At 41.7% G+C, this 25,901-nt stretch overlaps 9 protein-coding genes across 9 annotated transcripts; 4 read left to right on the top strand and 5 right to left on the bottom strand.

The window, feature by feature from the left end:
* Positions 1-408: 408 nt before the first annotated feature.
* On the top strand, positions 409-1,829 carry EAE97_007461 (uncharacterized protein; the record flags this gene model as incomplete). The annotated part of the gene is made up of 5 exons (XM_038877976.1): positions 409-577; positions 634-930; positions 983-1,400; positions 1,458-1,571; positions 1,637-1,829. 5 exons carry the CDS (start codon positions 409-411, stop codon positions 1,827-1,829), a joined length of 1,191 nt encoding a protein of 396 aa, XP_038731461.1.
* A 2,980-nt stretch (positions 1,830-4,809) lies between these two features.
* EAE97_007460 (uncharacterized protein) lies at positions 4,810-7,197 on the top strand (the record flags this gene model as incomplete). Its single annotated transcript, XM_038877975.1, has 3 exons — positions 4,810-4,979; positions 5,033-6,455; positions 6,601-7,197. The coding sequence occupies 3 exons, from the start codon at positions 4,810-4,812 to the stop codon at positions 7,195-7,197; spliced, it is 2,190 nt and encodes a 729-aa protein (XP_038731460.1).
* A 1,414-nt stretch (positions 7,198-8,611) lies between these two features.
* EAE97_007459 (uncharacterized protein) lies at positions 8,612-10,711 on the top strand (the record flags this gene model as incomplete). Its single annotated transcript, XM_038877974.1, has 2 exons — positions 8,612-8,811; positions 8,878-10,711. 2 exons carry the CDS (start codon positions 8,612-8,614, stop codon positions 10,709-10,711), a joined length of 2,034 nt encoding a protein of 677 aa, XP_038731459.1.
* A 2,169-nt stretch (positions 10,712-12,880) lies between these two features.
* EAE97_007458 (uncharacterized protein) lies at positions 12,881-15,147 on the bottom strand. Its single transcript, XM_038877973.1, has 6 exons — positions 14,874-15,147; positions 14,599-14,822; positions 14,154-14,549; positions 13,661-14,100; positions 13,536-13,606; positions 12,881-13,477 (listed from the first exon to the last, which is right to left on the bottom strand). The coding sequence occupies exons 2-6, from the start codon at positions 14,818-14,820 to the stop codon at positions 12,963-12,965; spliced, it is 1,644 nt and encodes a 547-aa protein (XP_038731458.1). The 5' UTR covers positions 14,821-14,822; positions 14,874-15,147; the 3' UTR covers positions 12,881-12,962.
* Positions 15,148-15,246: 99 nt separating this feature from the next.
* Positions 15,247-17,226, top strand: EAE97_007457 (uncharacterized protein). Its single transcript, XM_038877972.1, has 5 exons — positions 15,247-15,460; positions 15,517-15,648; positions 15,698-16,593; positions 16,642-16,796; positions 16,845-17,226. The coding sequence occupies exons 1-5, from the start codon at positions 15,335-15,337 to the stop codon at positions 17,093-17,095; spliced, it is 1,560 nt and encodes a 519-aa protein (XP_038731457.1). The 5' UTR covers positions 15,247-15,334; the 3' UTR covers positions 17,096-17,226.
* A 253-nt stretch (positions 17,227-17,479) lies between these two features.
* On the bottom strand, positions 17,480-19,114 carry EAE97_007456 (uncharacterized protein; the record flags this gene model as incomplete). Its single annotated transcript, XM_038877971.1, has 1 exon — positions 17,480-19,114. One exon carries the CDS (start codon positions 19,112-19,114, stop codon positions 17,480-17,482), a length of 1,635 nt encoding a protein of 544 aa, XP_038731456.1.
* Positions 19,115-20,033: 919 nt separating this feature from the next.
* EAE97_007455 (uncharacterized protein) lies at positions 20,034-21,352 on the bottom strand (the record flags this gene model as incomplete). The annotated part of the gene is made up of 3 exons (XM_038877970.1): positions 20,034-20,786; positions 20,842-21,036; positions 21,089-21,352. The coding sequence occupies 3 exons, from the start codon at positions 21,350-21,352 to the stop codon at positions 20,034-20,036; spliced, it is 1,212 nt and encodes a 403-aa protein (XP_038731455.1).
* Positions 21,353-24,708: 3,356 nt separating this feature from the next.
* Positions 24,709-25,086, bottom strand: EAE97_007454 (uncharacterized protein; the record flags this gene model as incomplete). Its single annotated transcript, XM_038877969.1, has 1 exon — positions 24,709-25,086. One exon carries the CDS (start codon positions 25,084-25,086, stop codon positions 24,709-24,711), a length of 378 nt encoding a protein of 125 aa, XP_038731454.1.
* A 131-nt stretch (positions 25,087-25,217) lies between these two features.
* On the bottom strand, positions 25,218-25,664 carry EAE97_007453 (uncharacterized protein; the record flags this gene model as incomplete). The annotated part of the gene is made up of 1 exon (XM_038877968.1): positions 25,218-25,664. One exon carries the CDS (start codon positions 25,662-25,664, stop codon positions 25,218-25,220), a length of 447 nt encoding a protein of 148 aa, XP_038731453.1.
* Between the last annotated feature and the right edge of the window lie 237 nt (positions 25,665-25,901).

Raw genomic sequence — 25,901 nt, 5'->3', positions numbered from 1 at the left:
GTAAGAGCGTACTGGCTAGCAAGAGTAGTTTGTATGGGTGGATTTCTATTTGGTTATGATAGTGGTATGTGTGTACCCCTACATTTCTTACTCACCTGCTTGTGTGTTTGCTCGGTTGTTTGATTTACTAACAGTCATATAGTGTTGGTAAGTACATCGTGATAAAGCCAGCACAGTAGTATAAGTACGGAATTTTAATGATGAATAGGTGGAGTCTTGACTCTCAAATCTTTCGTTAATGATTTCAAGTATTCGACCGCTCATGCAACTCGCGTGAGTTCTCTTGCTGTCGGCCTGCAGCAAGCGGGTGCTTTTGTAGCATGTTTTTTCATATGGCCCATTGCAGATCGGATCGGGCGCAAATTGTCTTTGCAAATCGCTTCTTTTGTTTTCATTATTGGTGCCATAATGGAAACTGTCAATTCTCATAGTATGGCAATATTTTATGCTGGGAGAGTTATCGCTGGCGTGGGCCTTGGAGCTGCAAGTGTGGTTGTTCCAATGTTTAATGCGGAGATGGCACCAAAGGAATTGCGAGGACAGATTGGGAGCTTTTTCCAATGGTTTTACACTTTTGGTTAGTCTAAGTGGAGTCGTGAACAAGCACCAGAATGGGATCTAACATTAATTCAGGAATATTTACTTCGTATTGGGTTGACTATGCCATGGCTGAAGTGGGGCCTTCTGTGTCCAGACAATGGCAGATTCCCATCGGTCTCCAGATTGTTCCAGCTGGTCTTCTTGGTTTGGGAATGTTTACTCTGAAGGAAAGTACTCGTTGGCTTACCAAGAAAGGAAGACATGACGAGGCTTGGGAAAGTTTGAAGTGGATTCGAGCAGGTGAATCGCAAGCTACGATTGAAGAGATGGAAGAAATTCGTGTAGGCGTCGAAATGGAACAGAGAGCTACTGAAGGATTTCACGTGAAGGGTATGTTTCGTCGCTTTCTTGACAAAGTGAAGTAGACACTAATCTCTCATAGAACTTGTTGAAAGGGGTAATTTTAATCGCATTTTCACAGCGTTCGCCATCTTCACAGCCCAACAAGCTACAGGCGCAACAGCCTTTGCCTACTATGGGCCGCAATATTTCAAATTGCTCGTTGGCGGTGGAAATCGGGACTTACTGCTGACTGCCATCTTTGGTGCAATCAAAATTGTAGCGTGCGGAGTCTTTGTTCTCTTCCTTTCGAATCGCATTGGTAGAAGAGCAGCTTTGATTGGTGGAGCTGTATTTATGAGTGCTTGTCAAATTACAACTGCAGTCGTGGTCAAAGAGCTTCCAGCTACAAAGACTGCAGGTGTCACAAGTAGTGGAATTGCGACGGTGGCTCTGATATACATGTTTGTTATTGCGTACAATCTTTCATGGGGACCACTACCATGGCCATATGTATCTGAGTAAGAACTTTCTTCCCGTACATTCATGTCCTTGCATTTTGCTAATTTCTGATGCAGAATCTTTCTGACGAGAATCAGAGAACCGGGTATTGCAATTGGAGTTTCATCCCAATGGCTTTTCAACTTCGTATTTTCCTTGACGACTCCGTATATAATCGAGAATCTTGGATGGTAAGTAACACACATACACAAACACTCGAATCCATATTTTGCGGAGAAAGCTGACACAAACCTAGGGGTACATTCCTCCTCTGGGGTCTGTTCGATGGCATAATTGCAGTTGTATCATTCTTTTTCTTGCGTGAGACTCAAGGACTGAGTCTAGAAGAGATAGCACATAATGATTACGGACGAGCAACGACTTTGAAAGAGGACGATATCTTGGTTCGACATGGTCCGACGACAACTTACGGATCGGCGTCTAAATGAGAGGCCAGCAAATCTATCATACTAATGATAAGTGGGAATTTAGACGATTTCAGAATACGATTTAAAGCTGTAATTGGGTTCAATTATATGGAGTAGTATTATTTTAGGCTTATTTAATTCAAGGTTACACCATCAAAGACATGATAAAGTAGTCAAGCTCTTTTCAATGATTGTATGTAAATTTTCGTCCAATTTATGCTCTCCTCTTCTCGACCTCACTAGATAACTACAGAAATTTTCCAGTTAGTAAATCCGCTACGAACTATGACTCCAGTCACAACTCTATAACGGTTATTGCTGATTCTGAAAAGAACCAGACACTTGAAGGCCAACAAAGGCCCGTGCTGAGTCGCTAACCCCCTTATCTAGCGCTCCAATCAAAACAAGGAAATCGACTTCTACATTCTGGAATGACAATCGAGCATACTGGATAAAGTCGTCGTATATATGATTTGTTGTCTGCATAATGTACCATTTCGTCCACGCCTTTTATTCCTCGTAAATTGGCTATCTTTATGCTAACGTGATGCTTTCGCGTTCTTCGTAGGCCTGCGATGTTTTCCCTCTCAAGTAGCATGGACTAGATGCCATGTTGATGATGCCACTACAGCGTATATATATGTTCTCATCCATCATTCATCTGCAGTCTCCATTCTCGAGCTTTTTTGGTGTTGTAGATCGTGCTGCAGTGTATTTCTGCATCACTTCGCATCTGTGAACCTATCACTTCAACACCTTAGCACTTGGACGTAGGATCTACCTCGTACATGATGAAACTGCAAAAAACTTCATACTTCTGGCTGTACTATATGGTATTTTTCTTATATCCATTCGTTCTTATCGTTTTAGAGATTCCAGATCCTGGTCGTCGCTTTTCGACCCTGTTCATCTCATCCACCAATCTCGCGTGATAGATTGTAGACCATCTCTGTTATACCGATCCCTGTTCTCGTACTATGATATATGCGGCCGTAATTTGACGATATGTCTTGGATCTCTGCTCTAAATTTCAGACTTAGTAGTTTAGTTAACCTGAATCTGACTGTACAACAGAGGATATAAGAAAGGATTCGCTTCGCACTGATACAAAAACTATAGCATACTGAAGCGAATAGTATGACCAAGAGAATTGCCGTTGAAAGGGGGGAGGGCAAAGAACTGATTATTCAAATACACCGTCTAAATCGCAGACTCATCGAGATAGGTACGAAGGCTCGAGAAAATTGACTTCGAACATTTTCATAACGGCAGAATATCGATAGTCCGTGAGATACCTGGAAACTGCTGATGAGAAGCTGGGTAGGATTAAGGTAGAACGTCACGCTTATACGAGGATATGAGGTAGGGCGATCAATCGAGGTTCCATCTCTCATGCATGCGCAGGCATTATCCGTCTCATTCCGCATTTATTCGTAGTTCTACCTTACTTTGTGCCCCATCATGTGTTCTTTCGATATCTTTCATCACGTTCTTTATGTTCCTGAAGCTCTTGTGTCTTGGGAAAGTCGGAATTTGCTCTGAGAGGATGGTCCTGGATAACTGAGATAAAAGGGGAACCTGGCAGCATTAGATGAGTTGGGAGATAAACTAAGTTCATGAGAGGGAGTGTGCAGCTTGATAAGTATGGTCTCTCTTCAGAAATTAGTTGACATACTGTCTATTCAACTTGAGCTCGTGTGGCCTCTCTCTTTGTCTTCATATGGTTGGATATACATTTCTCTGCTGTCTAATCTAGGTCTATCGCATATGCCCTCTATCTCTCCATCATCTTCTATCGATTTGTCTCTCCTTCGCTTTGTATGTTCCCGCTGATACATAGATGCTGTCTTTGTATGCTTGTAAAAAGCGTATGATCGAGGTCGTCAATGGACTGAATGTCTGTCAATAGAATGTCAATCTGCATCAAGATTTCGCGTGTTGAATGAAGGGATGACCTTTGGCTATGATCGATGGCAGAAAGGCGCAGAAAAATATTCAGGATTCGCACAAGGGAGTCGGTAAATAGAAGGAAAGTAGAAGGAGGTCACGTATGGAAGCAGAGGAATGCCTGTGCCGGGGTAGACAAGGCAAGTCGCGTGAATTGGAGAATCGTAAAAATCGCAACGAACAACCACATTGGTAATTCGCGAGTAGACAATCAACAACGCCACGTTAGCTAAATGGAGAGATTTCACCCAACTACTCCTCGGGGACTGTCTCGAGTCCATGTATGAGAAATCATGTGCCCTATATAGAATAAACTTGTACTGTCAACAAAACCGTAAGTCTCAAGGCGCGCGGGCCAAAAAAAACCGTAACAAACATCTCTGCCATACATCGCCTCTGGCTTCAAATGTTCCAGCGGTCGCACTAGCAACAAAACACTGCGCTAGTGATTGAAGCATTAATAAGTTCAGGACTCTCCTTAAATATAAGCTTCTCAACGCGCGGGCTTTGAGAAAGCCATTAACACATACTTTTGGATATCTAAAGGACTTTCCAACAAGATAGTAACTTTTTACTTTGACTAATTCCAGTCTCTTCAACTCAATCTACAAAACTACTACTACCTTCAACACAAGTTATCATTCTTCTTAAATCATCTCAGCCCTACGACCTACAAGTCTTGGCCTCGGAAACAACCGCCTAACTTGCGAATAACTCCGATAAACCTAGTATTCTCATCAGGAAATCAGGTGAATACTAGACGCTGTTTACCAGCCACATTACTCGCATTTTTCGTGAAGAACCGCAACCGAAGTCAAAAGACTTTAGAAGGTTAGAACATCCTCATACTTTTTCCATGCACTCTCGAGAAATCATCGGATCTGCTCCATGAATGAAGAGCTAACATTTTGATGCAGTGAGATACTGATACAGTATTTCCCACATCCTGAATAATAATAATCAACTTTATAAACTCCGGTAAGATCCACATACAGCATTCTGGTCCGATTAATCCTTCGAATCTGGGCTGACTATCAAAAGAAAAATAGACAAGATGCCTAAAGACGCTCAGCACATTGTCTTTCTCGACAACTACTACCGCAGTCTCCCCAATCCCGACATCTTAATGGAACCGACTAAACAGACTGCGATTAGATGCAACGCAGCACACATTCCACCAACAACTCCAGGTGTTGATGGTGTCGATTCGCAAATTGTCGGAAGGTATGAGTTAACTCTTATTCTCAGGATTAGTCATGAAGCTAACATACACACAGACATATCAGCGAATGTCGAAGACGCGCTCGTCATCAACCTCGAGCAGAACGCCTCTTGCCGTGGCAAGTAGCTATCCTCGAAGCAGCCTACCTCAATAATCATTATCCATCCGCAGGAGAAAGAATGATACTGATGGACGACACTAGACAAAGCTACAGGAAGATAAAGAATTGGTTCGAACAAAAGGCGAAGATGCTGAAGAAAGCAGGCGGAGGTCCTGCCGGTCCAAATCCCGGCAGCAACAAATACTCCACCAAGATGTGGAAGGCATACTATGAAGATCCGGTGGGTTACGTTCGGAAGTTGAGGAACGGCGAGATCGATTTGGTCACTGGTGCCGCTATTGGTCAAGCGGCAATTAACTTGTCTAATGCACCGGCAAGTGGCCCCATCAACAATACAAGCGAAGATACTGGTCTAGCAGCGTTGGGACCTAGCGCGAATATCGATTCGGCGCCTTATTATCAACCTAAGCATCAACATGGTCAAGGTGATCTTCCTGGTATGCAGTCACAGCCCTACGACCAGATGATCCAGCTGGGGCAGTATGATTACTCGAATATGCAGGCACCTCCTCAAAGTCCAATTCCTAAACAAGGACAATATGGGCTCCATTCAATGCCCGTATACACTCGGGACCAAGATGAAATATACTCCATGCCGCCACCCCAACCAATGAACTCGGGTATTGGTAGTTACGCAGGCGGGCGAAGCTACGAAGTGAGCAGAGTTCAGCCTGCATCTCAACAGACAGCTTATACAGGGGTATATGCTGTCGACGATAACCAAGCTGTGCCTGGCCAATACGGCTATGGCATGCCTGCAAATTCCCAGTCTGGCATTCCATACGATCCGTTTGCCGTTCAGAATGATGGTGAACTTGATTATCAGGGGCAGAATAGATATGAGCCCATCTATCCTTCAGTTCCTCGAAATTATGCTGTGCAATATATGCCAGCATATCCGCAAGTCCCAGAGAGTCCGGCTGGACAATTGCTTGGTGAGACTTTCACCCAGTCTCAAAATCCTGCACGAAAGAGAAAGTTGATCCCTGAGGACGACGAAATAAACCAGGGCCCGCATTCCACGCATTTGAGAAAGCGACCTCGTCAAGCGTCCAATTCTCGACTTTCTGCCTTGTCTGAAAGTCCAATGTTTGCTGGAGCTGATGCTAGAATGAGAGTCACCAAAGAGCCAGTCAAGAGACTGGGGGCTTCGAGACTAGCTCCAAAAACTCATCAGCGACCAACGGCTGGCGAGTCTGGAATTCGAAGAACTTCCGGGAGTGGGACTGATGACTCCATAAATTCATCCTTCGACGGCAGTGGCATTGGTGAGAGATGGACTCCTCATCCACACTCGAGGCTGAATATCTGTCATAGCAGTCCTTATGAGCGAGAGACAGCTGAAGAAGGAGAGACAGTAAGTTTGATCAGTTCTTTCATTTGACATCACCACACTCCTTTCATCCTCCTGTGCCCTCCCACTTCTTTACAAAACTCTTCGTTCCTCAAATTTTTTGTAAGTGTTTCCTGATAGACAGTTTACTGACATTTGAACGTTGCAGTCTCCTAATATCCGAGCTCCCAATATCCGAACTCCTGAAGTCCGAGATGCGGATTCCGAAGGACGAGACAGCCCTCTACTTTTCGGGCCTGAACAAAGTGGTCCTAGTAATGATATCGAAGCTGGTTCTGGACAACGGTTTGTCGCCTCCGAACCACCTATCCCAGAAAGTGTGAGCAAAATGACACAGGGCGTAGCGCATACACAACAGCATGCTGCCACCAACATTCCGGATCCTGTGGCACAACATTACGATGCAGCTCGCGCAAGAGTGCCAAGTCCCGCAATTTATAATACAACTGGGGGCTTAAATGGGAGCTGGGAAGCCAATGTGGGAGTTCAGGGACTCCATCCACAAGAGTATTCTGCTTTCTCACAGGAAGAGGCTCACGATCTTGAGCCATCCGGTCAAGTATCTCCAGAGAACACTCTAGATGTACAAGACAATGAGAATTTCGAGGATTTGCTTGCTGCGCCAGAGATGCATGCACTAGAGCAGACATTTCTGCACAACGGAGAGTTCGATTACTCGGCTTTCCTGGGCAATGACGGCCTTTTCGAGGATTGGAATTCACCCAATCTCGATGTCAACAATTGACCTCAGCAAGGTGGACCTGGGAACAATCACTGGTGAAAGATGGGAACACCGTGATTCTATAAGACGGAAAATATGATACATGGAGGAAGGACTGGCAAGCTAGTAAAGGACTGCACTGTTTCAAGACTTGGGACAAATTGGAAGATACCCGGCGCTTATTGTCTGTTCGAATTGGGCTATTAAAGTATGGGTAATACCACGGATCTTGTAGAATCTACCATGATCTGTCTGCAATTTACCTGCAAAATTTACACAAATCACAAATCACAAATCATAAAAGCATTTTGTTTAGAATTATAAGAAATACCATCAACTGTGATATCGATTTAACCCTGACTTTCAACTGTGTATATATATATATATATATATATATATTGGACCTCTATGTACCTGAACCTCAAGATAAAATCACCAGATGTATAATAACTTCCGAATTCCTCGAAGGCTAGCCTGACTGTATTCGGTGGTCGAGAATGGTAAGGATAATCGTAAGAATCGAGACAAGTCTGCGGAAGACACCTAGCAATTGTAGAGTCATCTGTGAAGGGAAAACTGTCGATGCGAAGCTCTCAGTCAGTCGTGTCTCATAGAGGACAAAGGTAGTTAGCCCGATACTCAGAAATAAGGAGGAGCGCATTCTTTCGTATTGACCAGATTTGCAAACCTTTGAATCTCCGTCTTGATGCGCCAACATAGACTCGCAAACTTGAAATTGCTGCAATGGTTGTGGCCCGCGGCTTTGTGCCTGTTTTTTGAGTGATCGAAATTTCGAGATCGCACTCCGATAGGAGCAGGGGTCCTATCTGGGTCGGCCTAGGCAACAAATTTTGATAAGAACGAAGCGTTAGACAACAAAATCTAAGCGATAGAGGTTAACGATTTCATCATATCAAATATTTATACCGCCTCAATGCACCCATCTATTTTACCACCTACTTCTAAATCAAAATATACACAACTTCAATCATTTGTTTCCTGTATCTTGATTAACTTTAATCACAACCCCACACGAACCTTTTTAGAACAAATTCGAGGTAGAAGAAAGTCATCGGGATTAGACGAATAAATTCACCAGCTCAACTTGAATTCAATCAGGATAACTTGAAATAGTCAGTACTAAGAAGCTCCATCGCAATCAAGAGATTTGTTCACGCGCTCAACAATCTTTCACAAAGTATCAGCTGCGCGGAATCTCAAGTAACCACACCCACAAGAACGGTAGAAGGCAAGCAAGTAAGTTTTCATCCTTCAAAGAATTAATGCGGAGATCATCAGATCTGACTTTGGACGAAGGACTAGGCTTTATCAACAACAACCCACTGCATCTCTGTCGATTATTTAGATCGATTTTCAGAATATCTCTCGACCACATCAAGACCTTAAGTAGCTATCGAGTGCTCAACTTGTAGTTAAAATGCCTAAACCCGACAGACATGTGGATTGGCTCAACAATTATTTCAAGGTCAACAATGTCAATGGAGACCTAAAGTTGAGAAGTGGAAAAATTGCAGAATTATGCAATAAAGAACTTAAGACGGAGGCCTGGACTAAGGGACCATCGCCAAAAAATCGGCGAATAATGACCAATGGCGTTGACGCACAGACAGTAGGACGGTGAGACTTGCCTTGCTTTTTACTGTGTTCTAGATATCGATGGTGGTAGCTAATTTAGAAATGTAGACATATGCAGGAGCTCAAAAAGAAGAAATTCGGAAAGCCGCGAGCCACACGTCGCACTCAAAGCGCGATTAATAGGATCGAAAGTATCCTTGCGAAGAGAGATGATGGACGTCTATTGACAGGCGATAGAATGCTTCTGGCGAAGTTGAACCAAACTAATCCGGAAAATATTAAAAATTATGTTGAAGAAAAGGCCAGAAAAGAAGCTAAGAGGGCGAAACAAGCTGGTGGACAAGTACTCCAAGATTGGGAGGCCCGAAGACGCTCGATGGTAGTGTCAAACAAATATGCTAACAAGATGTGGGCAGAGTATAACAAACCTGGAAAGAAGGACGAGTATCTGCAAAAGCTAGAAAATGGCCTGATCAGTCTCAAGACAGGTGACGCTATCAAAGGAAACTCGATAAACCACCCAGAATCATCTTTGAATCCAGCAAATGGATACAAACTAAGCACAAGTGATGGTGGAGGTGACGACGAAGCTATCGATGCAGATGCCAGCGAGGCTATCGTAGACGACGACTATTCGGTTGATAATGACATGGAAAGCGAATCTGGATCTCAGACTGGATACGACTCCGTGGCTGATTCACCAGAGTACCCTGACCATATGGATGATCTCCCCCCATTCCCGACGCAGGTTGAAACTGGTATCAACAATAAAAAATTGAACCTGGCTGAAGGCAATGCTAAGAACTCTGGGTCGCAGATGCATTTCAAACAACATCACTGCAATACGAATAGAAATTCAGTATTCGATAATGCAGAAATCGGCGTACCTAATCCGAGAACAAACTTTTTCGAGTATGCGGCCTCCAACACCCGGGCGATGATGCAAGACAAGGGTCATATGACGGCAACCATGCAACCATACAGAGACAATACCCCTTCGAGACACATGCACATGAGCCTCGCACCAAGTCCTCAGGTTCAACCAAGCAGATGTACCGGTGAGCCTATGAGACAAAGACAAAATGAGAGATCTTATGTCGGCCCTCGTGAGGAACAAGATATGAGAGCTAGTCGTGTAAGCTATCAAGTCCATGACAACCAACACAGATATCAGGACGCGCCTCAAATGTTGTCTACTTCCCAGCTAAATAAGAGAAAACAACCTCTATTTGATCAGGGAGTACTTGACGTCAGACCATTGAAGAGACAATGCCAACCTGGAGAATTTTTCGTACCAGAAAGACAACCCGAGCCTGAGCAGCGTTTCCCATTCAAATATCCGCAAAATGGACTCGACTTCGAAGAGAGTGATGTCGAAGAAAGTCTTGAGCCAAGTTCGGACGTTGGAGCCAACCAAAATAGGGTCGTCGATAGCATTATCATTGAAGAGCCCAAAGAATTGCACGAGCGTGATATGCATCTACTCGCTGCATCTGCTGTGAGACCTAGCAATCATGAAGATGTCGATCAGGGAAGAGAGGTCGACTTCTGGGGCATCGTAGCGCACCCCGAGAGTGGACTTCGGACTGAACAGGCTTTCAGTAGACAGGGTCGAGAAAGTGTTCTTTTGGGTCGTCGGTCTGGCGATAAGCCCGAAAATGCAATCGTCATCCCAGAGAATTGCGAAGAGGTCGAAACTGTCGAGCCAAGCCAAGGCACAGGTCATCAAATCAGTGTTGACGCGAGACAGCCTGTCAAGATGGACGACAAGCCTGGCTATCTCGAGAGTGCCTCGAGTCCTAAAGGTTATGCCAACATTTGGTATTCCCAGGGTAGGGTTCAAACATGTGAGAAGCCAAGTGAAAGTCCTTGGCAGGCTTCCCACCATTTCGATGGCATTCCAACTGCTATTTCTATGCGACCAACACGAAGAAGGTCTTAGGCATCCGCATCGATTTAGCGAAGCCAATTCCAACAATATCCTTCGTTTCGATACATACATAGCCAGTTGAAAAAGTATTTAAATTCTCTAATTGATACAATCTTCTTTGACACGAATATGATAGCTAAAAAGGGTGATACGCTCAATAAAAGACCACATCACTGTACCTAGTACTCCGTCTAGCTTTCTGACGACGACTGAAATACGACCGGACTCTCCGCCAAAACCATAAACCCAAAACCTAATGACCCACAAAATCGATCCATATTTCTCATTTTTCTCCTCTTGTATGGCTACAAGAACTACGAACCCTGTCTTGAGAGCTCAGTCGGAGATTCTCTACTTTAATCAAGAATCTGGGAGCAGCACTCATTTGGACAAAACTTCCGCATTTCTTGTCTCCGCCATCAAAACCGCACATTCGTCTTTTTCTCCACTCGCAAAACCCCGTCTTTGAGGAATTGGAGAAACGTCATTGAATTTCGAGGGCGCGGGCATCTTTGACCCTATTGAGTAAGGTGTCAAACGATTGTTTTAAAAGGCAATGTCAATCTCCTTAAACGTGTCGAGTTCCGGACTTTAGGACTGCCAATTAATGCTTTGGGAATCTGGCTTATGGCTTGTCCTGCTCTCGCTGGCCGTGGGCGAAAAGACGTCTCTTTTAGCCATCGTCCACAATGGTCTGAGACCGTGACAGATGTCCTGTGGGTTTCCCGCAGAATATCCAAGATGTTCTTGTGTGTCCCATAGCTTCATTGTGTACCCCCTCATATTATGCTATAATTCATATGCCGTAATTCCAAGTATATTGTTGGTGACAGCGTGACAGCGTGACGGCCGTTTTGGTGGATTGTGTATGGTGGTAAAATTCACACAGGTTGCTCGTTAGTTTTTGTGTATGTCGTGTTTTGGGTCATCTTTTTGGCTGAATTTAGGTTGAAAATGAAAATTTCAGCGCAAATAGACCAACAAGGTCCCCGGATTGAGAGTTGGCTGTGTCGGACAAAGCCCTTGTTTTCTCCTTTGTAGTAAAAACGACGGTCTGGAGCTTGTACAATAGCCATATAGAAATGGACATAGTAACAAAGGACGCAAACACAAAGGTCATATAAATTCAAATAAAAACATTTTATAAAAGTGGTTTGATTTAGTTGACCGAGTATCACAACGCTATAAGTTGGTTGAAATGTCTCCAAAATAGTTAATTTGACTCGTTGTATAATCGGAACTAGAGAGTCAGAATTCCGACATCAAAATCCCGAGTTTTATAATCGAACTCGTTTAAAAACGTCTTATCAATAAGATATAAATATAATTATAGATTATCCGAATACTAGTACGAGGTCTTATCTCTTACACATAGTAGTTATTAACTCTTAGTACGTATACATAAAATTTCGAGTTGAAGCTTATTAATTATTACTATATTGATCTTTTGACTCATAGTGATTTGATTTTATAGAATATAATTCGCCTACATAAAAAGAAATTTAGACAAAGAATTTCTAACAATATTCATCGAACTATTACTTCAATAGAGTTGTACTATTTTAAACACAGAATAGTGAAGGATTTTAATCGGGGTTAACGAGGTCTAACGCAAGTAACGAATTTCAATAGGGAGTTTAGGCCGTCTAGCTAAAGTAGAGAATGCGAACGAGATCTAGTACGAGAGAAGTCTTTCCAGCGTTTTAGACACTACGGCAGCTTGAAGAGGCGACTGTTGATATTAGCTGAGAGTTGTGTTAAGTTTTATTCTTTCATTACACGACTTCTTGACAAAATTTTCTCAATGTTTAGAGCTTTTCACCAAGATAGAGTATTTTTCTTGAAAACCTATTGTTAGATTTAGATTTGAGATTGTGAGCACGTCAGCTGTCAATCTACAGTCAATCAAATCTTGTACAGCGCTACCACTAAAATTAGGGCCCGAGCTAAAGGGCTAATGCCTCGCTTGTGGCTACAGCAGTACAGTCCTATCCCGGCGTATGACTGTACCGAAATTAGTTTTTTATGATTCCAGTAGTATTCCATCGTCTAATTGAAAAGTTCAGGTTGGATTTAGGATGAGAATTGCGGCATGGATACTTCAAGGCATCCGACGATTGAATCGCACAAGTCGGTGTTAGCAAGTAGCAAGACTTCGAGATTAGGCGATACTCTGTCAAATCTGATGATTGGATTTATATCTAATTATCATCAATGTTTATATATACTATTATATGATCTATAGCCCATGGTTGCACGAGTTTTACACGTCTTCCTTCGCATCCCTAGCAACTCCTAGTTTCTTTAACATTCCAATCTTCCCAATACTTCTGAGCCCAATTATAGTCATAGCCAATGATGCTGCCATACAACCTACGCAGAACCATTCCACAGCCCTCAATCCCGCCAAGAATGCTAGCATCTCGGTCGCCCCTTTGTTCAATTCTTTTGACTGTACAGATTGCTGAATTGCTGATGTAATAGGTAGTGGCATAGATCGCCCAATGGCTGCCATAGTCTGAAACATGGCTCCTGCGACTGATTGGTCCTTTCGAGGAAGTGACTGGGTTGTGAATAGACCGAGGCATGGATAGACTGTATCAGCACCGAATGCTGCAAGTGACATTGCCGGCAATCCAAAGGCGAAGTATGATGTGCTGGGAGGTATCGGTACGGCAAACAGAAGATTTGCAATCATAGCCGAGCCAAGGCCAAAACTGAGAATGTAATTGCCATTGATTCGAGCGAGTAAATACCCGGATCCGAAGGTGGTAAGAACTGTAAAGTAATCAAAAGTTAGAATTATCTCTTGAAAAAGAAGATCTGCAGAGCTTACTACCAACTACTCCCAGTGGGATGTACCGAAGTGCAGTTTGTAAAGGATCAAGAAGTTTAAAGTCTTGGTAGCTGAATCCAAATTAGCTCCTGAAATTGCGCAACTGGGGATGGATTAGGACATACTAGTAAGTTGTGTAGAGACAAAAGTTCGTGAAACCGGATGAGAATAAGGTGATGATGATCATAGCAATCGAGAATTGCTTGTGACGAAACGTCGATATTTTCATCAATGGTTCCTTTGTGGTTTTGGTCTCCCGATAGTGTTCCCATAGAACAAATCCTATTAGTAAACAGCCGGATACGACTATGATTGCAATGACTGAAGCTTCCTGCCATCCAGACGAGCCTCCCTGAGATAAGCCTACGAGTAGTAGCAGTAGACCAGCAGTGAATAGGAAAGCCCCAATCCAGTCTACTCCCGAAGCGCGCGCTGTATCTTCTTCATTACCTTTAGGTGGCTCCTTTGGAACCACAAAAATCGCACTCACAGCAATAGTAAGAGAAGCACCAGCTATCACAAAGAAGACAACTTTCCAACTCGCCCATTGGGAGATGATCCCACCCTAAATGATGAATTAGATCTGCCAGTTTATTTTCAACATTAGAAAATACACACCATGAGATTGCCAAGCACTTGGCCCATTGGTGCTCCGCCAGAGTAAAATGCGAAGCTATAGTTTTTCACTCGACCAGGTGGGATGGTATGCCCTATAATGCCAATCGCTGTAGGGATCGTGATAGCGGATGCGAGTCCGTGCAAAGCCCGCATCACATACAAACAAATCTCAACGGGCGAAAAGGCCGTCGCTATACAAGTTGCAGACGTGAAAAGTGCACCTATGATAAATAGCAATTTCCTGCCATACACGTCTCCCAGCTTGCCCCATAGGAGTAAGAATGAGCCAGAAGTCAATGCATAAGAAGATAGCACCCATTGTTGCCGAATTTGAGGAATATCAAGATCTCGAGAGATTTCGGGTAAAATAATGATGACAGCCTGAGCAGCAATTGTCTGGCAAACATTAGATTTACTTTCAAAAATCCATAAATTTGGTACTTACAACAAGAAACGTTGCCCCTGTTAAGACGATAACCATAGGGGCTACTTGTCGTATCGTCACCTCCTTTTCCGAAAATCGAGTTTCGACCTTCACAACTACCTGCTCATTTGCCGCCTCCTCCAGCATACCCTTCTCAAGTACAACATCGTCAATGGAGAATCTCTGAGGTCCATCGCCATTGATCTGTGATGTATTATCACTTTGAGATATACTTGGCGCCATATCTCATGAACAATTAGTAGGTATATTGAGCAGAAGTGGCGGTGATAAGCTACATTGTAAATACACTTCTACCTATCTCCCTTGCAAGCACACCACCAGCCCGGCCACTACTTTCACCCCACTTCTGCGCTGCGTCGTATCCCATCAATTGACGGCAAAACCTTAAAATTGCCTAAATATTGGTCTGTCAGAGCGCTTGTTTCCCAACATGAAAATTACTGTGACCAGTAGGAGCTGAAGCGGAAGCGGTAAAAACTATGATGGCATTATTTCTTCACCTGGAACTGTCATCTCTGGTCGTTGTTCACGATAAAGCCATGCGTTTGTCATGAAATGCGACGTTTAGATAAGAATTCTACAATAACAGCAATGGAAAAATGGGAGAGATTGTTGATGATTATGCGCCGCTTTAACATATTAGCGATCACCGCTGGATGACAAAGCAAAACAGTGTTGCATATTTCTCGAAATTTGTATCTTCAAACTCTCAACAAAGATTTATATATGACATGTGATGTGGTCTTCTTTCTCTGGATCATCTCTCCGATCTTTAAGACATACTTTTATAAACCTCCGCTTCGATAAATGCGCTTCAGATTCCCGAAGATTTATTGCTACAATGGGAGAAAGGACCTATGACGTTCGTTTTGTCAAAAAATTGCAACATACATGACTTCTTTTCTCACCACCAATTAGGATGCTATCAATGCCTTGAATACACTTCAGACACCATACGAAGTTCTCAAGAAACGATGGGAAGCTGGGATCAAACTCGATGAAGGAGCTAATCGGGAAATGAAACAGCATCTGACTCGAATTGGATATACCGTATTCTTTTACCTCCCTTTCTATTTTTCCGTTGCTGACTCATGTCCAGCAAGATGATCTCGAACGATTGAATATTGTCCATGTTGCCGGCACCAAAGGAAAAGGGTCTACGTGCGCCTATGTTGACTCTATATTGAATCGGTACAGAAAGTCACATGATCTTCCTCAAAAGGTTGGACTTTTCACATCACCTCATCTCATTGCTGTCCGGGAAAGAATCCGAATCAATTCAGCACCTATATCAGCTCCTATGTTTGCAAAATACTTCTTTGAGGTATGGGATCGTCTGGAAGCAGCTGCGGCATCCTCGAGCGAACCGTTTGAGAAGCCTGTCTATTTCAGATACCTGAATTTAATGTCTTATCACGTTTTCCTCCAAGAAGGTGTCGATGCTGCCATCTATGAAGTTGGAGTTGGAGGCGAATATGATTCGACAAATATTGTAGATCGACCTGCGGTGACGGGTATATCATCGTTAGGGATTGATCATGTGTTTACATTAGGAGACACGATTGATAAAATTGCATGGCACAAAGCTGGAATTCAGAAGCCAGGAGTGCCATCATTTACAGTGAATCAAAAGACAGAAGCGATGGAAGTAGTAGAGAAGAGGGCTGTGGAAAAGGGAGTAAAGTCTTTCAAAGTAGTCGAGTTAGATCCAAGACTGACGACGGTGAAAATAAAACCCGCTGCAGATTTTCAGAGGGGGAACGCAAGTCTTGCCATTTGTCTGGCTGAAACAGTTTTAAACAAACTGGACCCCAAATTCAGTGCATCCTCGGATTCTCTACCCCAAGAATTCGTAGACGCTTTGGAGCAAGTAGTCTGGCGTGGAAGATGCGAAACAAAGGTTGACGGAAATGTGACCTGGTATTTGGATGGCGCACATACTGCAGATAGTATCATTGTCGCAGCAAAATGGTTTGGTGACGAGGTCGCAAAGGAGTAAGTTTCATCACTTGATATTGAGTTCATGGAATTGACCTTGTCCAGGCACGGCCCACGAGTTCTGATTTTCAATCAGCAAGGTCATCGTGAAGCAATTGGATTACTTGAAGGACTTCATAGCGCAATTCAAGGATCCGTAAAATTCGACCATGTATTATTCTGCACAACATCCATTCAAAAAGAAAATGCATCCAAGAAAGGTAATCATTCATCACCAGCACTACCCAGGTACATACTGACGTCATTAGATTTTGTCAACCTTTCCTACGACCCTAAATCGATATCCGAACTCACGATGCAAAAAGCCTTTGCTGAAAAATGGCGCTCGCTTAATTTTAACCTTGAAACCGATGTACAAGTTCTTCCAAGCGTGGAAGATGCGTTTGAATACGTCCGAGGTTTGGCTACGGATGAAGTACATGCTCAAGCTCTAATTACGGGGAGTGTGCATTTGGTTGGAAGAGCGCTGGGAAGTTTGGAATCGGTGGATGCCCTGTAAAGAATCGAAGGTGGTAAAATAAAACGGTTAAAACGAAGAACCGAGCTGTACCTCAACGTTAAAATCTAAAAGGGAAAGGAGAAAGGGATAACATGATTCACAAATTTGTATGATGTGTACGATATTGTTCAACCAATATATTAATTTAAAAATGTTTTAATCATCAGGGCATAATGTCTCTAGAACTACCTACATATAGTTCGGTTTCTCGTCGTGAACCCAAGGTCTAGCATTCAAATCCAGATCAAACAGTATACCCAACTAATTCCATGAACATATTGAAACCATAGATTTCCTACTGTAAGCGCATTTCTTGAATTTCTATATCAAGAACGGGTATCAAAACAAACTCCAGTAATATTCTATTCAGCATTGAGAGAGCTTCTAGATTTTTCGCTCTTTCTTACTTTGTTGTTCAAGAACCTTCATAAGACCACCGACGAGATGCAAACTTCCAGTGACCAGGACGAAAAATCTTTCTTCATCTTCAGATGCTCTATGCGCAAGCTCTACAGCTTCTTCAATACTTGCGTATTCCACACACATTGGATTACGATCCAAACTCGAATAAAGTTTGGACGCCAATTTCTGTTGGGTGAGATCATTGATCTCTTTTTCACTTGCTTCGCTCTTAAAGGGGGTATTGGTACAAAAGGCAGCAAATGTAAACGCTTTGAAATAAATGGTAATACTCGCAAGTAATGTTCGCATAAGAGGGTCTGGATCGCGTTCTTGTTGATTAAATATCAACATAGTTTTTGATGGGAGAGTTCCCTCCGCGCTAGCTTGGATAAGTTTTGAAGCGTACCAAAGGCCAGTCTCCTTGATACTGTCGACTGTGTGGGCACCATCGATGAGCCATGTGATTTTGCCAGTGACTACAACTTCACACCTACCGGCCCATTTGATTGTCTTCAATCCTTCGAGAAATTTATCTGGAATCGGCTCTTGGAGGGATAGTAATGCAGAAGGAGTAGGTACGTCTTGAATACATAGATCTCGCAAATGTGATGCCGAAACAGCCATTGCTAGACTCGCATTGTCCTTCTGAAACTCTCCTTCGGCGCCTAATAAAATAGTTCCATCGTCGAATCTCGCACATCGATTCACAACCTCTAATTTGACACCTTTCTCCTTGGCGCGGCTCTCTAGAACAGATTGTGCTTCCTGAAGCTGGGGAACTGTGAATGATGGGATACCTCTTTTCATGATGCCAGCTTTGTGCCAAGCAATCTTATCAATTGTGTTTCCTAGCATTCCGACGTGATCGATGCCGAGTTTCGTGATCGTGGTGGTAGTAACTGCTTCAGCAGGCAGTATATTGGTGCTATCGTATTCGCCCCCAATACCGCATTCCATGATAGCGGTTTCCACTCCTTCCTCCATAAATGTATGTAGCGCCATGATTGTCAGATATCGAAAATACCCTGGCTTGGTCTCAGGGGACGTAGGGTTCGGATGCGGGGTAGCAGATGTGGAAGCGGCGTCAGAGAATCGATCCCAAAGCTCGAAGAAATACCGCGCAAACAGGGGTTCGGATATGGGAAGGCCATCTATTCGTATTCTTTCACGTACTGACATCAGGTGTGGTGAGGTGTATAGCCCAATCTTCCCCAAAGCCTTTCTTTTAGTACTCCCTGGCACGACTCCAATCTCACTTTCTTCGCTGCGGTACTGTCGCAGAATGTTATCTACCATAGCGCACACACTTCCCTTCCCTTTTGTTCCAGCTACGTGTATACATTTCAGTCCACGTCTCGAGAAATCCTGCGTGTCGTACCCCGCTTTGCGCGTCCATTCGAGCATTTCTGGTATAGCATACAGGTTCATATCTTTTGAGGTACTCGATATGGAGGATACAATCGTTCGATTGGATTGTAAGGTATCCAGTAGTACGATCGCATCCTGGTAGCTACGACCTTTGGAAGCCATACTGCTTGAGAATCGAATGTGAAGTTGGAGACTGCGAGTGCGTAGGCAAGGTTCAGCTGCTACATTCCGAAATGCACGGAGAAACATGAGCGATTTTGTTTTCTGGGCATCTGGTTGGTGATTTATTTCGATCCATACTATGGTTTTTCGCTCCTTTATGTTGTTAATTGATCATTGTGTTTGTTCGTTATCTACAAATTGTCGCACACACCGTCTTGATCCATAGGGATTGTAGTATTTCACCGCTTTGGGCAGAAAATAATCTGTTGATTGATGATGTATGTTCAGACTTTGTATGAACTTTTACTTTTTGAACTGGCAAAAGGGAGTTGAGCTACACCTGTCAGTAAACCTAGGTACGGCCATGATGATGGCGGATTTGATTTATTTGCCAAGAAGAGAGAAAAGGCTTATATTCTGTTACATTGCGAATTGCTTAATTGTTAAGTCCATTTCCGAATATCCTTCTATATGTGGAAACGGCTGGTCTCTCACCATTATGACTGCAATTATCACACACGCAAAACAGAAAACCCCTGCTACAGTTTGATCCCGTCACGATTTATATCCTAAACGCGATTGTTCTAATATTTCATTGCAGTGCACCATGTAATGTCCCAATTCTTAAAGTCAAGATGAGATAGCATTCTACATGCCTTTCAATCATGCCTTCTGCCCTTTTCTCTTAGCTTGCTTGTTTGCAACTTTTCCTTTGATTGTGCTAGCAGAATGGTCTCTGCATCTCTGGTTCGCTTTGGAACTTTAATACGCTTAAAAACCAAGATTAGATTTATCCTTGGTAGTCTCTCACACTGGGAAGCAGTAATGGGTCATCTGGATCTGAAATACTTGAATCACCCTTCTGATTTCTTGTTGCATTTGAAGATGGGTGAGTGACATATCTCGGTTTGTAATCAAAATTCGTCTCTTGGGTTACCAGCCGTTAAGGATACCATTTTCCGAACCTTCAATCGTAGCCTTTGTCTGTTTCGGAGAGTGAGGCTGGTTAGTCGTCGCTATCGCTCTCAAGCAGAAGAACTACCCTCTTTCGGGGACTGAAAAGGCTACGTGTCATTCTACGCTTAGTAGGAGAGACGATTGCTTCCGACTCTTCACCGCTGTCGGATAAAGAAGCAAAGTCATCAGAAATTTCTAACGGTTTTCGCTTGGAAGACCTTGAAACACTCGGTGTTCCTGGTAGCACTTCTTCCGACGTATCGCTTTCGCTGCTATCGAGATCTGGGGATGTGTTTTTATTGACCTCGCAATCTACAGTTGTGGTTGATTCGTCGACTTCCTCGGTTTCCTCGAATTCCTCGTCATAGTCCAACTCCCTTGTTTCATCCTCATCGGAGCTTTCATCCGCGTCGGAGCTTTCATCTTCATCTTGAACTACGAAGCCACCGTCGGATATATAAGACTCATCATCTGAAGCGACTCCATCGTCAGCCGGCCCTAGTCTCTCGCCAACTGGATTGACAATCACCGGTTTATTCCGCGAAGCAGCTTGTTTTCGTGGCGGTCTACTCAACTTACATTCCTCATATTCACGAGCAATGGCTTTGAGTATTGGGGCCCATCGGCAAATTTTGAGGCGCTTTCTCCACTGGCGAGGCTGAGAGTCATATATTTTTCGAAACTCTCTACCCTTGTCCTCCCCAAACCAAATCGGAATTGATCCTGGACTTTTACTTGTGCGCATCTTTTTTAAAATGAGCCGTGAATCGTACGTATCTTTTAATTCCTTGAATTTTCGTATCTAATTGTAATGTTGGCTGACAATTCATTGTTTTCAGCAACGGGATGTATCTTACGTTTGGGATTGCTTTGTCTCCGTCTCTGTAATAAAAGTTGACGAGGCTCATCAGATATCCATCTTCCAATTTGTCGAAAGCAATGCCTTTATGCTGGCCAAACCACATGATTGTCTTGCCGGGAGGTGGGAGTTCAGACGAATTTTTTTCAATCCAGACCTGCTTCCGATCGTATAACGACTTGAAGTCCTTGATCTAAATGGTTGATCGTTAGTCCTGATTTATAGATTCTGAGGTGAAAACACACATTGGGCCAAGCAGTGTCTGGGTTCTCCAGATACTTTTTTATCATCCATTCTATGTATGAAAAAGATAGTTCATCATATTTGTGCCCTTTGTACTTCCCCAACCACAATACTTCATCCCCAGGATTTGGGTCCTCGTCCTCATCCCCAAGTTCATCTTCAATATTGGCGGCTGTGCGAGCCATTGCGTCATCGTCGTCACTATCTGTAGGTTCACTATTCCCCCCGGTGTACCGCTCACCCGCAACTGCATACTTGGAAGCCATCTTCCCGAGATAGTGCTTTGAAGGATGGAAATCTGCTGTTAATCAGTGGTGCCCGATATGTCTTGGAATTTGTAAGTCCAGAATCGCTCGGCAATATGAGCTCGACCCAGGCGGTGATAGAGTCACGATACTAGAACGTGTATAAGAAAGGGTTGTTTTGTTGAGAGATACCCAAGCAAAATGTAAAGTAATTCGCAGTGATTGACACCAGTTATACTATTTTGGGGGGGTGGAGACTTGAACGAATACTACACTGTAATCTTCAGATAAGGGTTTGAGCAACTCACCCTTGTTCTCTCAACTTACTATGTTCGGCAGTTGCAAAATATAAAGTATTTTTGGACTAAAAAATTTCGAGGTAAACAGAATCATGAATGAATGCTTGGTTTCAATACCCATATTCTGCCCTGGTAAAGAAAACAAAGGGAACAAGTTCATCAAATTTGTAGCAATCGCCACGGAATACAAGCGAGAGTAAAACATGGCGACGCCGTATTGGTGGAGGATTGTTACACGGCAGCGTGGTTACCACCCTAAATGCAAGTGAGTGAGCGGGGGTACAACAGCTAGGAAATTTTGCTGACTGGTCACGTGCCAAGGACTCAAGACAAGAGATTGAGATATGAAGAAAGAGGGTGTTATATACTCGGAAATGTTCTAGTAGGTGTGCAACAAAAGAGAATCCGAGATCACGCGTGTTTCCATGTATAGCCCAAACGGATCTGATCTTTCGGACTATTATCGGTGCATCTCAAGCATACTATCAAGTTTCAATAGTTCATATCGTACTAGACTTCAGTTGATTGAAAGGCCCTAACTGGAGTTGACACCTGAAGCAGCGGCAATTTCTTAATTATCTCTCAATATTGAAAGGGAATAAGAAATAACCGATTTCCCTACTATGTGCACATCCCTGCTATATGCACAATCTTGATCACCCATTTTGAATCATTTTAAAAATTAATAACAATTCTAATTTATAAGATAAAGAGCTAGCAATTTAACTAATAAATAACAAGATATAATACTATCTAAAAATATAATAAAATCTTCAGATTTTGAATTTCGATGAAACTCATAGTGCTTACCCTTTACTAGATTGCAATATAATCTCCTTCTCCTTCAAATTATTAGTCTCTATAGTATCAGAAAGCTCTATAATCTTTATTGATATTAGATTTATAATAGAAAAAGCTTTGGGGAACTTTTTATCTCTTTTGATTAAAGATTTCATTGATTTTAGAGACTTTTTAACCTCCTCTTTTGTATTATATATAATCTAATAATCAATCTTCCTTTGTAATACTTTTTTTTTCATTTCAATCTCCTTTTATTCCTTTTCAGCTTTCTTTTCAGCTTTTATTTAAAGTTTAGCTTTCTTTTCTTGTTTCTCTTTAAATATTTTATTTTCTTGATATATTTTAGTTTTAATAATAGTAGAGGGTAACTATAAAAATGTATTATTCCCTTTCTCTCTAATAAGATTTAAACACTTTAAATAAACTCTTTTCCTTTTTTTAAGTTTTAGAATTTCTTCTAAATCTTTAGATCTATATCCCTATATAAAAGCTTCAATTCCTAATATAATTATAGTTTTAAAAAGCTTTAAAATAATCTTATAGATAGAAGTATAATAAAATTCTAATTTCATTTTATATATTGCTTTTGATATATACAATATAATAAGAATACCCCTGTGAGTTTTAAATAATATAGATAATATAAAAGGAGCTTCTGGAGTAATATAATTAATTATAAGATTTTTATTTATAGGATATATGCTCGTTTTTTCAAAGGATTATAAGATATTATATCTTATATAAATAAACTTCCAAATCTTTTTAAATATACTCCAAAATATATATTTTGTTATACTAACAATTCCCTTATTATTATATATTAAATTATTTAATAATATATTGTAATTTATTAAAAAAGTATTGAAGGTTTTAATATTGAGAGGTTGTAATTGATATATAGAATAAGAGAGAAGAATTAAGATAATAATCTTTAATTTATTATATTTTGAAAGGAATTCTATATTAATATAACTAAAGTGATTATTAATAATAAGTAAATGATATCTTCTATTTGTTTTTCGATGTATAGTAGAATCGAATATGTTTATAAGCTAATATAGGCTAAAAGCATTTGATGACTATCTATTACTTAAAACTCCAAAATAGGCTTTATTCTTTTCCCCTATATTCTAAATCTATATATTTTATAGATCTCCTGAATCTCCTTTATAAATAAGAATAGGAAGGAGAGTTATTCTATTAGTATATATAGCTGCTAGTAGAATAATAAACTCTCTTAATTCATTTTGTCTAGCTTTTATTATTTTACCTTTATTATAAGTGCTAGTATTTATTATCCTTTTTATAGTTCTCCTTATACCAATCATAAAGCCTTTCTTATTCTAATTATATATATCTCTTAGTTGTATATTGTATTTTATAATCACTTTTATTAACTAAATTAAAAAAAGAAAGATATTAGTAAGAGCATTTTAGATAATAAAAATCAATAATAATAAAAAATAGCTCAAACCAAATTATAAAAATAATTAAATATAACAATATTATTGGTTTTCATATACAAATTATTAATACAATAAAGATATCGACTTTTAAGATATATTGAATACCTTTTAACAAAATTATTAATTCAATTCTTTTTTATCTCTTTGTTTAGAATCTTTTTTATAAGATTTCTGATTATATAGTTTGTAGGAGGGATAGATTTTTATGTTAGTTTATTGATTTAATTAATTAAAATCTTTTTTTAATTATTAGAAAATACTTGTTTTATATTAAAAAGGAATTGTTTTCTTGAAATAGTTTTATCTTTATATTATTAGGAAAGTGTGAATCGATCAATTTGGAAGAAATTAGCTGTCTGAGTGTATTTAGGAGCTTGAACCTCTTTCAAATGATCTAATACAAGCTTTATACAAGTTTCTAAAGGCATATCATCAATGTTTGAAGCTATAATATTGATATTTTCAAAGTCGTGCACGTAGTAGGGACATGCACATAGTGGGGAAATCGGTTAAAGCCATATGCAAAGAGTCAAGTGGATAGAATCGTTTCGAGGCTGCAATCTGAGCTATTGAGAGCTTTAAAGGGATAGGACTGAGAAAAGGAGTGTTGGGAAAAATTGTAGAGCACCGGAATGATTCGTATTTAGTATGAAAAGCTATCTACCGTTACTAGATGCCGTAAATCCAAGTGAAGCATCGCCAAGGAAAAAAACCTCATATGTCTTATCCAACTCTTCGAGTCCAATGAAATAACAACACTGCGGTTATCTGTTTCAAATCAAAAGTCACTCCTTAGTGAGCCCTCCTGTTATCAATTCCCATTTCCGGTCAAAGCAGCAGCACCGCCAGCGACATTGGAGCCGTCACCAGTACCATATGCAGAAGGGCCGGCAGAAGCAGAAGCACCATTTGAAGCAACTCCAGCAAGACCGTGAACCTTTCTCAAATGATCATTAACTTTTTCTGGACGACAAAGTCCTCTCCCATAGCTTCGACGGCATCCAACAATAGGGCAGAGGTTCTTCCCTTGATATGTCTGACCCCGTTGATGAACTGATGAGATGTGTCGAAGACGATCGGATGTGCGCCCGAAGTCCTTAGCGCAATTGGCATTGGAACAGGGATAACGACCGGTGAGTGGATGAGCTGGCGCGGTGATGGAAGGCGGCACGGTGGTGGTAGTAACCATCGCGTTGCGTCACTTGAAGGCAGAGGATCTGAGACAGCCGATGGGAGAGCCGCAGTGCTCTGTAGATCATAGGCAGGAGCCAGTGAACTTGGGGTCCGTGCATTAGTAAAAAGATTTTTTTTTAAAAAAACTCACCCAACATCTCCGGCCCCTCTCTGTTCCCATGTAGGGTAGTACGGAGATTGGTCGAGAGCTGGATATATGGCTTGATTGGCTTGGCTCGCCATACTGAAAGGGCGTTGTAAGAAGTGGTGGGTCGAGGGAGCTTCGCTGAGGAATCCTTCATTCAAAGGGGCTTGCATAGAATCGTTGGCTGTAGGTACCGGCCAGCGACGTGCCGTAAGCTCTGCATGGAATGTAAATTCGGTGTGTTCCATGACAGGTTCTTCGCCCAAGTGGACTTGATCAGGATGAGGCATTTGCCGGTTCGTTATAAGCTCTGCATCAAAGACAGGGTTGATGATCATGTTGCTCTCGATTTCACCAATGTAGAACTCTTCGCCAGGGGACAGTTGCCACGTTTGGTCGGAGATAGGCACCTCGTATACGAAAGAATCTTGTTGAGAATGATAAGGCATCTTTTTTTGACAGTAAAGAGGGCGATGTGGCTTGAGATTCTGGCCAATAAGCAATTGACAACTTTGAAGTGTGTGTGGAAAAGGGCGACGAATGCGATCTTTAGAATGCAAGGCTGTAAATTGATAATGTCAAATTTGACTGGAAAAGTGCGAAAGAAGGAGTAGATAGATATGGGAATGAGAGCAGTGTTATATATTCAGAGACTACTCAGATATGATGAGGAGCTACGCCCTTTT

This window comes from Botrytis byssoidea (assembly GCF_014898295.1).
Source record: "Botrytis byssoidea strain MUCL 94 chromosome Unknown BBYS_014, whole genome shotgun sequence".
Taxonomy (NCBI): domain Eukaryota; kingdom Fungi; phylum Ascomycota; class Leotiomycetes; order Helotiales; family Sclerotiniaceae; genus Botrytis; species Botrytis byssoidea.
The sequence above is the reverse complement of the archived record's forward strand: the minus strand, read 5'-3'. Positions and strand labels throughout refer to the sequence as shown.

Bases quoted from the DNA above. Each gene is read 5' to 3' on its own strand.
- EAE97_007458 (XM_038877973.1), bottom strand. From the start codon at position 14,820: ATGGCGCCAAGTATATCTCAAAGTGATAATACATCACAGATCAATGGC. The intron at 14,550-14,598 runs GTAAGTACCAAA...AATGTTTGCCAG, and splicing joins CAGGGGCAACGTTTCTTGTT to ACAATTGCTGCTCAGGCTGT. The intron at 13,478-13,535 runs GTAAGCTCTGCA...ATTACTTTACAG, and splicing joins CCCACTGGGAGTAGTTGGTA to TTCTTACCACCTTCGGATCC.
- EAE97_007457 (XM_038877972.1), top strand. From the start codon at position 15,335: ATGTGGTCTTCTTTCTCTGGATCATCTCTCCGATCTTTAAGACATACT. The intron at 15,649-15,697 runs GTATTCTTTTAC...ACTCATGTCCAG, and splicing joins TGACTCGAATTGGATATACC to CAAGATGATCTCGAACGATT. The intron at 16,594-16,641 runs GTAAGTTTCATC...GACCTTGTCCAG, and splicing joins GGTGACGAGGTCGCAAAGGA to GCACGGCCCACGAGTTCTGA.